This window comes from Labrus bergylta, chromosome 23 (genome assembly GCF_963930695.1).
Source record: "Labrus bergylta chromosome 23, fLabBer1.1, whole genome shotgun sequence".
NCBI classification, from domain to species: domain Eukaryota; kingdom Metazoa; phylum Chordata; class Actinopteri; order Labriformes; family Labridae; genus Labrus; species Labrus bergylta.
In genome coordinates, this window is record NC_089217.1 from 17,708,421 (window position 1) to 17,726,557 (window position 18,137).

The 18,137-nt window shown below is 44.9% G+C and overlaps 1 protein-coding gene across 1 annotated transcript in view; it reads right to left on the bottom strand.

Annotated features, from left to right (window-relative positions):
• Positions 1–18,137, bottom strand: part of nav3 (neuron navigator 3) — a 225,412-nt gene that overhangs the window by 71,870 nt on the left and 135,405 nt on the right. The window contains 1 exon segment of the mRNA XM_065951515.1: positions 9,074–9,182. Within this exon segment, the coding sequence (XP_065807587.1) occupies positions 9,074–9,182 (109 nt within the window).

An 18,137-nucleotide genomic window follows, 5' to 3' on the forward strand; every position in this document is an offset into this window, starting at 1 on the left:
CATTGGCTGAGGGAAACACACCAGCTCCCCCACCCAGGAATGTCCAAGTCAACCAAAACAAAGCATCAAAATCAGGGCAGAGGACGGGGGTCTCTCTGCAGGCATGTCACCGCCACACATATATGGAGGAGCCTAAGTAATGATAGAGCGGTAAGCACTTTTGTATAAGTCTTTATTTGTTAGGAATACTGACTCTATCTTTAAGGAAGGTATACAACAAACATACAGCACTGTTCTCCCTTGCAGGCTCCAACGATCCCCTCTCGCCCCTGTAATGCCTCCCTACATCACGCCTTCACACATTCATATTGAAGGCAAAATGTCAAAGGGCTTAATACGGCTCCTTGAAACAGCATTCTGAAGAGGGCTTACGTGTTCTTTAATCTTTCAACTTGAGAAAATAACGCACACAACTCTAGCCAATCAATCACAGTTTTGATATATCCTATTGGTAGTAGGAGAGATTTAGCAAGAGGCGTCCCCGCCAGAGGTTTATGCCACACGGGGGGGGGTTTGAGGACCCCCTGGTTTAAGAGTCGTCCCAGAGTTTTTCACAGCATTTTCATATTCCAGCTTTGTTTTAGAGCCTTGAAATCCAATTTCACTTGGTAACTCAGCAGCTCTCAACATCTGAAGGCGAAGACTACGAGTATTTTCCACATCAGACGTGCCACTGCCTTGTTATTGTGTATGTGTATCTGTAGTGTGTTTGTGTAGGTGTGTGCAGTCGTAAGGCTGCCATTGGTCTTGACAGATGTTAAACTCTGCTACTATGAGAGCAATTTGGGGCAATTGCTCCACACCATCACAGCGCCCGACTTCAATCTGGACTCCGGTGAAAGGGTCCCCGCCCCGCTGCCTAGACAACCATCTTTGACACAGAATCATACACACACACACACACACACACACACACACACACACACACACTCTAGTCAGGAAAGCCAAGTCACTTTCCATCTTCCATCATAGACTGAAAACTCATCTTGTCAAAGAGTGCCTCGTATTACCTTCCTGCAGCTGAATCATGTCACTTCTGCACTCGGTCTCTCACAGGAACATTGTCAGGGATTGAAAAGTGTCTCATGGCTTTGACCTCAGTGTTTGTTATTGTGGATGTGTAGGAATGTTCTCTTACTGTAGTGGGTTGCATTCATTGCAAATTGAAGTGTCAGCTAAATGCACATTAAAAAAAAAGGAAATAACATGCCTGCTTCAAAGAGGACCCATGGCTATCTCCTCAGTTTCAAAGCAATGAATAATTTAGCTCGCCCCGCTCTGTCTGTTTTCCGAATGTAAACACAAAATCAACAAACCCGACCGGCTGACGCTATTATGTTCAAAATGTCATCTGGCGGTTAGCCGAATCCCCGCAGGGCTAGACAAGAGATCCCTCAGGCCCAAACAGACGGGGAGACAAGAGCGGAGAAGACTTCCCTTTTGTGTCTGTGGTGCCAGGTTTGTCCTTGAAGATCACAGCATTTCTTCACACATGGAGCTGTTGCTTTTCCCCGTCAAATGTCAATCAATACCGTTTTTTCATTGTCCGCAGAGAAAAAAATGAAAAAGTGGACGGACGTTAAATGTATTTTGTGAATCACATACAGGTTGTCTGAGGAGGCCCCAGCACATCTGGATCTCTGAGGAGTGATGATGGGCACAAGTTAAGCTGTCATGATGGCTGCTGCATTGCAGTGGCAATGTTCAAGTTCAATAAAAATCTCAAACTGAAGCTCAGCCACAAAGACACTCTTTCAGTGGAGTCTGTAATTTGAGGTATGATTAGCTTCCAACAGCTTCCAGTTTGCTGAGTTTTACTCAACATGTTTAGAATTCTTTTTATGAGGGAAATGGAACCAACCAAAGAAAGAAAGAAAACTAATGATGGAGAGAGCTGATATAAGCTAGCTACACAACCACTACAATAGAATATGTTATGCAAATTAGCGCTGAGCTTGGCCTTAGACTGTGTGAGAAAAACAAGGCAACACACATGAATGTAGAGTTTTCTTGCAGTTGAACTCGTTTACAGTTTTTCTGGTGTGTTCCTGGGGTGGTTTATGTGTTGAGCTGGCTTTATGTATGGGTGTGATTATAACGCAGATGTCTAAAACATCTGTCTTCATTAATTTTCTTCAGAAGCTGACAAATGGATACGATGGCAAACGCACATGTTGCTCACACTGCTAACAGCATCCCAGTAACAGATGTCCCACAAAGGAAACATAACATTCTGAAATGAAACACTTCCAATTAACGTGTACACCATGGCAAATCTGTGTGAGGCTACGTTCTTTGTTCTGTGCAAAATATATACAATAAAGAAGTGGAAGTAGCTCCTCGATCTAATGTAGGTAAAGAGGAAGGGCCTTTAATGTGCATACTTTGAATGACAAGCAGAGGGGGAGTCAAAAAGAAGTCTGGTTGTGCTTGAGACTACTTCCTTTCCCTACAATCAATCCCATTTAGTTAAAAACATAATTTACAAGGGCTGAGGACTTTGTGATTGACAAGTCGCCACCATGAAAACATCTCAACCAGGAGTAATCTGAAAATGCCCTCTCGCCTTAGTTTGTTCTGTTCTGGCTCAATACTGATGAAGAAAATGGGAGGGGGTCAAAAATACCAAACCTGAAGCTTGAAGACAAAAGTCTGCATGGTTTGGCGATGTCTTGATGTCCACATCATAGAATGTATGAAACATGGACGCAGTCTCAGTAGCGTCACCCACTGGTTTCTGAAGCAGAAATTTTGAAGCTGCCATTTTGGAAATGCTGTCTCACCCTAATTTCTAGTCGATCCAGCAACAGGATAAGAAGTGGAGCTGAGGCGGGACTTAAACCTCCTGACATGCAAACCAACTCTGCATGCACTTCATTTAGCAAGTGAATGTTTTTTTTATTAGTGCTGTACAAATTGTACAACTCCACTTATGGTGATCCCATTGCTTTTGGAGGCAGCCTCAAGTGGACACTCAAAGAACTGCAGTTTTGTTGTCTACACTCACTTTCTATAATGCAAGTTTGATGTGTTTAAAGCTTGCCAATTTTGTCTCAAAAGCTGGGAAGAGAAGACAAGATATTCTGTTAATGTAGGGTTTGTCTTGCTTTTGCTTTCTCTGTTTGTTCCATGACAATAAATAGACCTCACTCATTAATCACTCTGACCCTGGAACGTTTTAATTCATGGTGTCATGTAAGTCCATGCAGGCTGGGATTATAAATGTATGTATGACACAATGCTCAAATAAAAACTTCAAACTTCCTGTAGACAGTCTATGGTGCTGTTTGAAAGGAAGGGAGCACAAAGGGGGATGGGTTAAGTAGTAATCTTACAACGAAAAATGTTGAGGGCCGGGAAAATGTTGAGAAAAATATGATGGCAATACATCTTAAATTATTAAATTTGATGACTCACTGATCACAACTCCTACTCTATTTGAAAAAGAACGGACACTGGAGTGAGGTGACATTGGACACACCTTCAAAAATGTGCTTTTTGACCGACTCGGCTAAGATTTATGACAATCTTATTCTGTCTGTGAACTTGCATGGCTGATTTTAAATAAAACATTTTACATTTAGCTGGCTCCTGCTCTGGGTCTGAGCGGCCAGTCTGCGTGGACAGGGTTTGAAGAAGAGAAGAGAAAGAGAGAGTGATGAATATGACAGTCATGTCTGCTCGGGTGTAACGGTGATTAATTACTAAAAGGGGGCCTGAAAGCCTCCATGGTGATTATAGTTATTTCTTATCCAGAAGAGAGATAAGGACAGTGTGAACGGGCTTTTGTCACGGACAGAATTGGTATGCATGCTCCGAGTCGTTCCTTACATTTAGATTACAAACATGTCGGACTCCCCACTTTCCATTTCATCTAACGGTTGAAAACTGTGCGCTCGCCAATACACTGGGGCTGTTGCCATCTCAGACCAATGCTCACTGCTCCAAATCACACACACACAAACACACACGCAGACACACCCTCTATGATGCTAATGTGGAGATATGATGATGCATTTTGTACGCTTTTCATGCTGACTTGTCCTTGTGCGTCTGATGCATGTGAATGAGACCACCTCACACCCAGACCCCCCGTGGGTTCAGTTGGATTAAATGTGGTGGTAAGACAATGGTGCTGTATTGATCGTGCCTGGCTGAGACTCCTCTGGGGGAAAAAAAAAGAAGTAGAAAACAAACAAACACACGCACGCACGCACGCACGCACGCACGCACGCACACACACACACACACACACACACACACACACACGGCCAGCCATCTGTCATGGCTGTCAGCAGCCTGGCCACCATCTTCCTCGGCAAATGGGGCAAAACACACAAAATAATAGACTGAGAGAGAAGCAGGGAGACGAGCGGAGGAGCCATTGCCCGGGGAGCTGAAGTAAACCAGTGCTTATCATTTTGTCTTCGCCTGGGCCGCAGTCTCCACACTGTTAGATTTGGCCGTGCTGCACATGGCTCACAGATGGGACGCTCTCTTAAAGATGCTCGTTGTCCATCAACTGCAGAATGTCATTACATGTGTGCCAGCCAGTGAGGAAAGGAGACGCCTGGTTTTTAATTAAATCCAGGAAATGTGCAGGTAAGACGGTATGGTAATACAGGGAACATCATTAATAGTTGGGGACGTTATCTCCCTGTTGGATCAGTGTGATAAACTGAGTGAGTCAGAGATATCAGAATCAGAGCTGCGGTTATTTTCCAAGGACAACGGACGCACAAGGAAAGGCACTTGCATAATTGGAGCTGAGACATTAAACTGTGATAACAAAGGATTTTCTTTTGTGTTTTTTTTGGGGATATTTTCAGTGTTCTGTTCGTGACATGTGTGGGTCTTCTTTAAAATGTGTGTCTTTTGTTTCGAGCGGTGACACATTTGGAGGAGGTTTGTCATGTCTCAGCTTCAGACTTGCCACACATTACGTAAGTGTGAGAGCAGCCTTTGAGAGGAGGTGGACGTACAGTAAGGCTGCAGCTCTCAGATGAGAAGATAACGTTTCAGTTGCTCTGCTGATTTTTTTTACAAGAAAATGTAACATTCCATCTTTTTATATTTTCAGCGATGCTCGTACATTAGTTTACATTTACATCGTTTTCTTTTGTAAAGTCAAAGAGAAACCACAAGGACACAATTGACCAAATTTGAAGTATTTAAATCTGATCAAATACAAAGGGGTCACATGTCGTGACAAACCCACAGAGAGTCATTTCACTAGAGCTGTTGTCACATATGCACTACTGAACATTTCTAGCAAGATAAAGAGAACAGAGAAAGAAACGCCTGCCTCCAAACTTATTGTTCACTATTCTCCCTCAGAGCCTGAAGTTTTCTGTGTCAGAGAGGGAGGGGAGGGGTCTCAGGAGGGATGCCATCCATCCATCCATTTTCTATACCGCTTTTTCCCATTAGGGTCGTGTGGGGCTGGAGCCGATCGCAGCTGCAATTGGCGAGAGCTGGACTGGTCACCAGCCAATCACAGGGCTGACATATAGTGACAGACAACCAGCCACACTCACATTCACACCTATGGACAGTTTTGAGTCACCAATTAACCTAACAAGCCAAAGTACCAGGAGAGAACATGCAAACTCCACACAGAGAGGCTCCTGTTCGACGGGGATTCAAACCAGGAACCTCCTCGCTGTGTGAGGCGACAGCGCTAACCACTGCAACACCGCGCAGACCCTGATCAGGAGGGATGTCATGATGGTGATGCTCTGAAAGTTTTTGCTTCAGTGCTACCTGTGATTAGATGTAATCCACAGTATCAACTAAAAGGCAAAGGAGGACATACTGGTGAACAGAAAAGAGCAGGAAACAGCTTCATTACGTGCATGATGATCCCACCCGTCCCTCACTGGTCACGTGGTATGTAACGTCATCGCCATACACTGTTTGTCCGCTGTGATTTTTCTTGAATATCACCGGCTGTGTTCAAACATTGGCTAAGCCCAACATCATGCACAGTCTTTACCAGAGGGCCCGCAGGAAAAACAGAAAAAATGTCTCTGTTTGCGTCACACATGCAGCTCACCCTGAAAATGTCGGAGCATGGTCAGGAGTTTTGTGCATGGGTGAAAACACTCTAAGTAGTGTTTATCAGATGTACACTATGTGTTTCAAAGTACTTGTAATTCTAAGTTTCACTACATTTTGTGTTCTGGTAGTTTCCCTACATTCTTATTTGCTAAGTGATTCATGTTGTACAATATATCATTTGCAATTTTCTTCTGTTGCTGTAGCTTCTCAATAAAACTCGACCTCTGTGTGCAGGTGTTGCTTAAGCTCAGCCCAAGGAAGAATCTCCACTGCAATAAATATGCAAATGAACAAGTGTGCACTTTTTGCAAATGGGAGGCATTTAACTGGAGTGTGTAAAACATTTCTATACTTTTGGATCATATTTTTATTGTCAAATTCCTATCTTAATGCAAATTGAACTTCTGTGTCCTAAACTAGATTTCTCCTCCCTACATGTTACACAACTTGTTTCATAGCGTAGTAATTAGTAACCTGCAAAGCTATGGGTTTTCAAAGTTGCTTCCTGAACACTGTCACTCCTTCAGCATGTCAAGTCATCAGCCAAAAGAGAAATGAAACACGGCCAGAAACAGTGAGCGACGCGTTGGGAAACATGGTTGAGCATTTAGCAGAGTCACATTTCCCTGCAAAGCTACCGTAGTGAAAAATCAAACTGATTTCTGAAAGGAAGAGAATAGTGTCACAAGTTACACTGATATGACAATACTTCTCTCTCTGCTCTGTGTTCATCAGACTGTCAATACATTTCCAGATCAGATCGAGAAGAGGATACTACTGTATGTCAGGAAAGTTTGAACAGCTTGTTTGACACGTTTCAAGACACAGCACAACAGATTTAAGGTAAACTGGCTGAAAGTAATTAAGACAGCTTAATGTGCCTGACTTACTAAAGTGACTCAAAAAGCCAAGAACAGCAATTTAACTTTTCTCACATTATTAAGATAAGATCTGAAATATGTGACTGTAGCAGAAGTCCTTCCATCAGGCGTAGGTGTCTTAAAATAACCATGGCAGCTGAATCAGATCTCTCTGCATTTGATTTGGTTTCTAAAGGAGCTCGTGGTTGAAGCTGCTTGATGCCTGCAGGGAGCCAGGTGGTGGCGGTGGTGGTGAGGGTGGTGGGTGTAAGGGGGGGGGTTGAATCTTTGAAGCTGACCAGACCTAACAAACAGAAACACTCACATTCTGAGCCAGTAAAAAGTTTAAATAATTAAGTAAACCACCAAAGAAGCAGATGGCGTTTGTTTCCCCTCTGGGCTGTGAGTTATTAATGATCCTGTTTGAGGTGTTCTATCACACTTTTGTCTCCCGTTAGATAACAGCGGCTGAAAATCAGGGCGGCGCACAATGTTTCACTTCAACCGTGAAACTTTTAAAATTTAAACAATCGTGAAAAAAAAAACAACATTCTGATTTGTTGAGCTCATCGTAGACTCCTGACTGCATAAATAAAAAAGCCGCAGCAGAAGTAAGACGACAACAGACAGGCTGTTCAAACAAAGACGTAGTGACAGTAGACTGTGTTTCAGGAGGGTATCACAGGGGCTGCTTAATGTTGCATGTGCTATAGCTATGATACTTTATAGACCTGCACGAGGTGAGAGAAATATGGGTCGTTCCCTCAGTCATCATTTTCAGCTTCGCTCTGACGCTGTGAAGTGTGATGAATACACAGATATTAACAAGCGCACATTAGATAAAGCTCACAGTTATATGTCTGTCTGCTGTTCTTTATGTTTCACACATCACCTGTGTTTGCATCATGCTTCACCTGAATCCAAAATAAATCCAAACACTGATTGGCACCAGTTCATCCGAGCATAGCTGAAAGCTAATGTGAGCTTCATCTGACGGCATCAAAAAGGTGTGAAAGCACAAAATACCACGGCCTCCATATCCCGATGAAATCATGAGTAAAAGAGCCGCTCTGATACATCAGAAAGATAGCGCCTGCAGGGTTGATGGACTGAATCCAGGATGAATTGTTGAGCAGGGATACATGGAGGGGAACACTGTACCTACATTCCTGTATCACCAAGTTGTGGTCCATTTCACTAACATATTGTCTTTTCTAAATCCCTCTATAACGTCCTTTAACTGGTTATGAAGAAAAATCTATTTAATACAGATGCATTCAATTACTGGAAAGCAAACCATGATAAGGATTCTTAATGTTCGGTCACTGCAGTCATTAGGTTGGTCTCAGATACAGCGGTTCACAGACTCAAGACCAGAAGAGTCTGTGTGTTAACATTATCTGTGGCACAGTTTGGTACTGTAGTGACGGAGAGTTAGCCAGTTAAAACGAGTTTATGCATGTACAATGTATGATACAGGTACCCATTCAGGAACATTTTTAACTTTTTTGAAGCCAAAATGTTTTCATGAAAACAGAACAAAACTAATGTTTTTACATATTTTGAGCTAAATAACCAAACTCAGTATTTCCATGCAAGTAGGCTCATCGATGGGTCACTAAGGTATTAAATCAATATTACACAAGAGGTGGTGACAGGATCTTAGTTAGTAGTGACCTGGGTTGGGAATCAGAGGGATGCTGGTTCAAGCCCTGATACAGGCCGTAGTATGATATTCTTTATGTTTCTTGGAGTGATGCTAGTTCACCTTGCAGGCTCTGCAGAGCTGCTTTGAGGAGGGCAACTAAGTGAAGCCCCCTCACTCTGACACCTCTCCATTAGTGCATGACCACAGGATGCTGTTTGTGTCTGTGTCCCTGGCCTTTGTGTGGGTAGCATGTTGAGTATCAGAGTGAACTGAAATTCCTCCCTGTGCTTCATAAAGTTCTTCGTCTCAATGCAACTCATCCTGCAAAAAAACTATAAGAAAGTTTGTCTCTTTTTTTCACATGCATTCAAGGCATGAGACATTATACTTTCCTCACACAGGGGACTCCAAAAATGAAAACCAATAATTACATTTCACGAAGCAGCTTGAAATGAAAGCGGACCAGAGTGATCGCCAAACGGGCTGTACCATCCTGTGTGCCTACCTGTGGCTGATCTGTGTCCCCCGCAGACTGGACATGGTGTCTTCCAGGTTCTGACGCAGGTCGGCGATGTTCTTCACCGTCCTCATGCGTCTCGTCTCCGGATCCTCTCCTGCAGACACACATTTCATACATGACTCACTGATGTGTTAGGACCCTCATCTCACTCTCACATGCACACAGTGATCACCCATACCTACAAAGGACTCCACAGGCAACAGCATAAAATATGAGACATGATGAAGACATATCTGACATAAATATTGTAGGCTGTCAGGAAACGTCTCAGTAGGGAAACAAAATGATGGTCGATCACTCTGACAGGCTGCGCGGGTGCAATATCCCAAAACCTCAAGTTGACTATTGGGGAAGCTGTACAATGACTCAGCCTGTCAGGTTTGCACCACATGCACTTCTCTTAGTCTGAGGAAGTGGATACATCATTTCTACTCAGTTCTGACATTTTCCCCTTCAGGCCCGTGTAGAAATGCCGTGCCATGACACCGCGCACTGCGTCAGTTAGTTGGGGACACAGTCGTTGCCTGTGAAAGCAAAACTCTGTCAGAGCTCCTGAGCGTCTCCGTCAGGCCCCGTTGGAAATCTCTGCCACTTCAGTCCAGCGTCTTCATACGACAGGATTACAACTCTGAAAGCGCATCATATGCTTCCTGTTCTTCTTCTCTGTGCCTTGTTTACGCATGAAGCAGTTTATCTCATTCAGGCGTTTTGTGAAAGAGTGCTGCTAATAAGCTCAGGATGGGCAACGTTTCATGACTGCGAGCTGTGGGCGCGCACCAAAGAATCTGCCTGTCTGCAACCAATTAAGCCTCTCTTTTAGCTCATCAAGCTAGCCTATATCCGCAGGCGGGTACCACAGAATGGGTAATTAACAAGTGGCATGAGACGTAGAATGGATGCGGGTCACATTGATTTCCAGCTTAAAGAAGAAAAGTGTCTCATGGAGGAGATGAATGAGCCAGCAGATCTCTTATGATGCAGCGTTTTAGGTGAGAGAGAATGTAACCGGTTAGTGTGCTCTGAGCAGACCTATCAACAGCAGGTTTCTATGATTATACAGTGAGTGGGGCGAATGGGAGCAGTAGTAGGTTGGAGGTTTGGAAAAGCCCCAAAGCGACTCCTGTGGCACAGCTCAGTGCCCGGAGCAGAAAAGCGGTTAGTTGAGGTGTTTATGTGCAGGAAAATGAAGCACGTCGGTGATGGAAATAGGCAAGAAAAGCTGAGCCAGTTTTCCCTGGATAACGACAGGAATCAATTTCCCGAGTTAACCCCACGGCTTAAAGATAAACTCTCTAGCAAAAATGCATACAGCGCATACATTTTATTCAAAATAAAAATCCAGCCACAGTGTTGAAAATTGTAGTCCGGATTATGTCTAGGCATTCGAACAGTCCCTGTCCTTTTCCAGGACATTGTGGGGGGAAAAAAATGATGTAATTTGAACAGACTAACACAACACAGCCCGTATGTAGCTCCTCATGCACACTGACGGCAATCTTCCTGTTTCGGTGTCTGCTGTGTAACAATGCACATTGTTAGAGTCACTTTGCTCACAGGGCATGACGAATGTGGAGAAAATTGCCCCGGTGACGCTGACATTGAACATATTTCAGTCTTTTTTTTTCCACGCTGTGATTGCTGGAGCTTCAGCTGCCTCGGTCATGTCTCTCCTGTAGAATGATGACGTTCAATGCTTGAACTAGCGAGCCTCAGAAACACAGGAACAACTGTGCCGTCCTTTCATTTGCTCGAGGAAAATTTTTTTGAGAAAGACAGAGAGCATTGTCTAAACGCTGCACAAATACGTTTGCAACATTTTGGTACACCTGCAACACCTTCCTACAGCAGTGACATATTTACATATTTACACGGCCCCTTGGCACATCCTTCATTAACTGTGGTATACATTGTCTTAATTATAATATTGGAGACTTAAAGGATTTCAAGAAAAATTCAAACACTACAATGTCTGCATTCAAAAATCTCCTCAAAATGAAGTCAAGACTTGACCTCTATTATACTGCATCCTGACCTCTGAGGATAAAAGAGCACGCTGGTATAATTGAGGTCATGTTTTGTCTTTTCAGAGCAAACAGACTGCAGGTTGTGTGAGGTTAAAGAGCTGCCAAACGTTCTTAACCTCTAACCTCATATCAGGTGTCTTATCTCTGGTCAGTAATTAGAAATCTTTGAGGCACGTATGATCGGGTTTGAAAACCTTACAAAGAGGGGAGAATGCTCAATCTGATGCACTGAAGCTCCTGAATTTATTCCTGTCAGGCTGGAGAACATCTGAAATAGCAGTGATCTCTCAACGTTCATGAGAGACGAGAACTCTCTCTTTGATGCGCAGAATGGCATGCCATAGTCATTTCATGTTCGGGTTGCAGCTTTTGCAGGGTTTTTCCTTCTCTGCAATTCTTCCCCTTTCTCATGTCTTCCCTGCTCCTCAACCCAGCAGGGCCCCGTCTGGAAAGATCCAATTACATCCCCATTACACATTGTCATGAGGAGATCTGGCCCTGGAGTCTCCATCATGTACGGACACTTCATGCAACATTGAGAAGCAGCCCGAGGCATGTGTGTGCATTTATGCTTTTCTTTTTTTTTTGTATGTGTGTGTGTGTGTGTAAACGATCCACTGCAGAAGAGGTCGGAGGATCTCACCTAAACCTGCACAGGAGATCCAGTTTTCAACAGACACACTCACATGCGTTCACAAGACTAACTAATATTAATTCTAAACACACATTACCTATGTGCAATTTAGCAGCTCAGCCACCCACAGCGCGGATTAAACTGGAGTAGCGGGCGTGTGCAGCTAAATCCTTAGCACCTAATATCCTTATGTAGAGGCTGCCTCGTCACACATTCTCCCTTCCAACGTGTCGTCAACTCGTCGACAGCTCGGTCAGTGTTTTAGGCTTTCACTGAGGTAGCCCTCTTGCATCAGTGTTGCAGATCTCTGCACTCATAAGCTGTTGTAAGATGTGACGTAAAAAAAACAAGAACCGGACGAAGCAACAGAGTCCGCTACATGGCGCTATCATTTGAATATTTGCCTTTATATCAATGCTATGTGTAGTCCAATGGAATGACAACATCCACAAAAGAGAGACGAACAACATACTGGAGAACAGAAAACATAATGCAGACATTTAATGCACTCTATGCACCTTGCAGCAGTAACAAGAGATAAACGTCACTCCCCCCTCCCACTGGCTCGAGGTAAAGTCTCCGGAGGATATCCTGTGGATGTGGATATCTCACTCGGACTAGCATGCAAAAACAAATGATCGGGGTCTGGCAGGAGAAAGTTGGGGTGAAGTCCGAGGGGAAAAATGTGGCTGCACATACAGCTCCTCCGGGATATATCCTGAGCTTGATCTCTGCAAGTGTGAATGTCCTAATTCTGGCAATAACACATTTCACAAATAGCTAGTTAGCATTTTAAAATGAAGTATTCTTAGAAGCCTTCCAAATAAACCTCTCTGACACTTACAGTTCTGGATGTCCGACAGTAAATAAGCATGTATGTTGCTCAATGGTCTCAAACTGACTACTTAGTCATTTTTCAGCAACTGCTTGCTGCAGATGTTATCCTCACAGTCTATGGATCCTGCAGTCTTACATGTACTTCAGGATCAGCGTTGCTATACACGCCATCCTCGAGCAGCCTCCACACACACACGCATGATATGATAACAGAATATCAAGTGAAACATTTCGGGACATGGGTGATGATATTTCAACGTCTTTAACGTACTAATGATGAATATTGATAAAGGAGCAGAAGAAGAAGTGGATGGGAAGTAAGATGAGCAGATTCAAGTTGTTTGTCACATAAACAAAAATACCTAAGAGAATATAAAAATGAATATTTATACAAAATTAAAATGAAAATTTTACCAAACCTACATATGTAACCCCCCTTACACCTCCACCGCCCAGGTATAGGCTTAGCGTCACTCAAACGTGGTAAGACGTGATACTTTGTCCACTGGGAGAGCAGAAATCAACACAAACCAAAAGTTCCTCACATGAGCTTGCAACATTTTTATGTTATTCACCCAGCGTTAGGTCATTGTTTATCTTTAGTGTGTAAGTTACTTAACTTATGTTTGATATGTTACTCTTAACAGAAGTATTTTTTTGATTAAAAACAGAAATGGCTTTTGGTTTTACATCGGTATCAAACTGTGCATGTTCTGTTTGATTCACCCATCCACCTCCCCAAGCAGACTGTTCTCTCCACACCACATAACCTGACTCCAACAGCTTATTAAAAACAATCAAACGACGCGCAGTAATGATGCTATACAGGGGTACCTACAGCTTCTTGCTCTGTCCCCGTCACTTGAGATGAGCTGGGTGTGAACACTGGCTGCTTATTCATGTTTGTGTTTCCACTTCAGTGTCCAACATTACAGAGAGGTGAGAAACCACAAAGCCTTCATTTGGATTCAAGCTGCTATCCAGCTCTTGGCCCCGGTGAGGCTGTGAAGCAGCCAAACAGAGAGCAGGTCGGAGGGCACGGGGTGGGCGGGGTTTGGGAGAGGGCAGGGAGGGCACGGGGCACACACACGCACGCACGCACGCACGCGCGCGCGCGCGCACACACACACACACCACACACACACACACACACACACACACACACACACACACACACACACACACACACCACACACACACACACACACACACACACACACACACACACAGGGTGTAGAACAAATGCAGCTACAGATAAAGTTGACACAACATTATGCAAATGACTGCCATTTGGGACTGAGGGGTTTGTACACACACCCCTAAACACACACACACACGTCTCTCTCCTCTCTTTCTCAATGATGCATTTTAGTTGGTACTGATCCCCCCCTCGCTCAAACTGAGGAAACATCCATGTCATCTACTCACAATTCACACACATGCATAACAACACAAACACATTGAAATAACCATTACCTCCCTCTCTCTCTCTCTCTCTCTCTCTCTCTCTCTCACACACACACACACACACACAAATCAGAGTCTTAATGAAGCATTGGCTGTGGCTCATGAGCCTCTCGCTCTGGCAGCTCTTACACACGAGCAGAAAGATGAGTCCACATGCGAGTTTTACGGCCCTCTTTCTAAATGTGTTTCCTAACAGGCGTTGTGGCACATTTGAAAGCTTGTTAATACATCTCAAAGACAACCGCTCCCCCGAGGCTACAAACACAAAAGGAGCCAAGACAGCAGCTGGAAACGTTGAAGAACAACTCTGAGAGGATGACAGAGACCTTTACAAAATGTAAATTGTTTCCTGAGGATCTAGAAAGATCACTGAAACACATACGCATACAGCAAAAGCACCTGTATGCACACACACAGTGAAAGGTGTAATAATAAGGTATTGATCACGCTGGCTGTGTGACTCAGACAGCGAGGGAGGTGTAAGTAATAAAAGCTTTTTTCCTTGGACGAGGTGTTTGCTTTTCCATCATCCACGTCTGGAGGTATTTCTCCTCTGTGCTGCATCACGCCTCAACCTGCTTAAAGGAAAACCAGCAAATAATCTGCTCACTGCTGCGCTCTGCATCTTACTTTGCTTCGTCTGCAGAGTCACAATGATCTCTAGTCTCTATTTCTTACAAAAAGATCTATTTTATCAACTGAGCCTCCCCATCTCCTTTTACATGCACATCAAAGGTTTGAACATTGGGTGTTCATAGTTCAAGCTGGATGAAGCTGGTTCAACAGAGCTTCTGTCGAGCTATGTGTGGGTTTATGTTCACTGATAATGCTTTGCACACAGCGGACCGCCTCATTTGTAGGCTGTGACAGTTTGCAGATGCAAGTCACAAAAATGATGTGTACGTGAAAGAAGACTTCAGCAGTTTGTCACACATGCACCACTGAAAATGTTTAAATACATTTAGGCAGGCTGACCCTGAAATATTTTCTAGTTGCTTGTTTACACATGCACCTCACAGTGAGACCTTCCCTGTAGGGAAAAGAAAGGGGCTGGGGGGGTCTCACATGTCAAAAAATGGCTGATGTGGAAATGGAGGACAAAGCAACCTGACTATGTTTATATTAATGTTAAGTACTGTATAGTTCAATTTATTCAAGGTATGAACAAAAAGCGGAGAAGAAAAAAACTGGCCGACAGAAAACAGTTTCAAGCAGTTTCAATACATGCACGGAGATCACATCGGTCATGCCCCGAGTCACAGGATATAAGCCTCATCACCCCCTCCCACTGGCTTACGGTGAGTTCTCACCCTAACTTCATGGAGGAAAGACTCTGGGTAAAGCGTGATTACAAATTTGTCCATTTGCGTTCACACATACAGCTCATCCCAAAAATTTCCAGGATGTTTTTTAAGGAGTTTTGTGCACATGTGAATCGGGCTATTCTTACCTTCCTGTGTTCAGGAATTCAAACTACTGCTACTAGTGCAAAGCTTCTGGGTGCATCTATAACACCTGTTGTCAGTGTGACTGTGTGTGTGTGTGTTGCACAAAGAAGGGTGAATGCTTTTACAGCCTCGTCAAACACATCTCGTCTAAATGAGGATCTTTTTAAAAATCCTAAAATGTTACAAGTGTGAGAATAATGGTCAGGATTAAAACAAGCCTTTAGGTTTTCTTTTTCTTCACTGACAGTTCTTGGTTCGGCTCACTTTTAATACCGACCATGAGTTAGTCATTTTCCATTTCCATAAATTCTGTTATATACAGTTACCAATTTGTGTTGTTGTCACATTAATCCTTCCCTGCTGCAGGAAGGTAATCCCCAGGATGTCTACAGGCTGCAGTGGAACTCCACATTCATGCTGATGTTCCCCAAACTTTACTGTGACTGTGTCGACTTACGTGGGCGGGGCTGTGTGTGCAGCGCCTGCTCCAGGTCGCCCAGCATGGTGAGGATCACCTCTTTATCCAGCTGAGCTGTTCCCTCACGAGGACCTCCCCCTGAGACCTCCTCCTCTGCCCAGTATCCTCCATCCTTCTCCTTCGCTCCCTTCTTCCCTACACCCATTCCTACCACTGGCTCCTCGTCTGAATGTTCACTGCTGACCTCTTCGTCCGCTCGGACCTCCTCCCTGGACCTCCTGGCCGGGTCCGCCCGAGGGTGGCCGCCGTACGACGCCCGTTGGGGTCTCCCGCTCGCCCCCTTGCATCGCCAAGGCACCGGTATGAGGGAGTGCTCTGATTTTGAGAGCACCTTAGTGAGGGAGAGCGATAAGGATCGAGCCCTGGTGCCCCGCGCGCCTCCGCCCCTCGCGGCCGCCTCCTTCCTCGGGCTCCCCTGCAGGCTACCTCCTGCCCTCTGCGGTGACGACGAGTAGGGCGAGGAGTTTGGACGCTGCGAGAGACGAGGCGGCGGGTCGTCGAGCTCGAAGGAGTACACCCGCTGCTCCCCGTCGCTGAGCAGGGTCAGGTTGGTGAGAGAGCGCTGCTTGATCCGCAGGTTGAGGTTGTCGGGGAGAGGCTGCGGAGGCCGTCGAGCCGGGCTGCCCCCCTGGTACACCGAGAACTCTGCTCCTCGCTTCATCCCTGCTCCCCTTACCTTTTTTCTCTTGTGGCTCAGAGAGTGAAACTATGCAGCTACCTGTGTGCAGCTCTCTGATTCACATCTTGGCTGCGCTGTCAGCGTGAGAGAGCAGATGAAGGGAAGGAGGAAGTGAAGAACGAAGGATGTTGTGTCCCCCACGTTTCCAGGCGACCGGACCGAGGTCCAGGTTTATGGAGAGCTGAAGTGCAGGGTGTAGAGCAAGGAGAGAAAACCTCTCCCTCTCAGGCATGTAGGTAGAATCCAGATCCATCCTCGATCCAGCCCATACTCCTGGTCAGACGCTCAGCGACGCACAAACCTTCATTTCCTCCACTCCTTCCCCTGTCCTCATGCTGTCTCTCTGTCTTCTCAGCTCCCCTTTTCTCTGCTTCTTCCACAGTCAGGGGCGTGGATGAACGAGTCGCTCCATCTCCTCTCCCCTCACTAAACACGTACTCTGGGCTTTTCTGCGCTCGCACTCTCTCTTTATCTTCCTCCCTATTAAATGACAGTCTCTTTCATTCACTCTTATCTCTCTCTCCCTGCACCTTCTGTCCCTCCTTTAATTACCGCCTTACTGCCACACTCCTCTCGTCTCCCCCTCTGACTCTCTTGACGGTCTCTCGCTCCTCGCAGCGGAGTGGTGGTGAAACCGGCAAACGGAGCTCACACAGCTCTCCGTCTGCTTGATCTTTCCAGCATGCAGCCTGCAGCACTCCCTCTCTCTCTCTCTCTCTCCCTCCCTCTCTCTCTTCTCTGTGTTTATCACCCTCTCTCCTAATCCCTCTCATTCTCTCACTTTCTCTTCACTTCCCTCCTCTTTCCTGCTCTTATCTTCCCTCCCTCATACTATCATTCCCCCCCTTTCTCTCCCTCTCCCCCCCACAGTGTGACAGTGAGTTGTTTGGACAGTGCACCTGTAAGCTTGCAGCCCCCCCCACCCTGCACCAAGCCGACCGCCCGACTTAATTAAATGCTACCTTGAGGAGCTAAAGCGGCGAGCCCACAGCTTATCACGGATCAACAAAGAGAACACAGAACCAACATATCCCCATCAATCAGGGCTGCCTTTATTAGCTCTGTCACGATCAGTCACGGCTGTCTCACATTTTCCAATCTTGGTTACCAAATTGCAATCAAGGTTTATCCTAATCATGTGTTCCTACTGTGAGCCAATCATCTGCATCTGCAGCTATCTGGCTCATCACAAGTTTTTGCGTTTAAATTCATTATAAATTAACCCTCTGAGATCTGCAACAAAATCCATCAGTGAAAACTGTGCTGAGTATCTTCAAATGTTAAAAATCCCTGAAATATGTACTGCCCATATTAATGTACACTGTGCATTAGCTACTGGGAATTAGAATTGATACATTGAATGGTGGCTGGTGGAACATGTAGAGCTTAGTTTGTTAGCTTGGTGCTATAACACATAAATGGAAATTCCCAATAATGATGCTAAGAGAACTAGCATCGCAATCTCAGTCATTTTAACTCAAG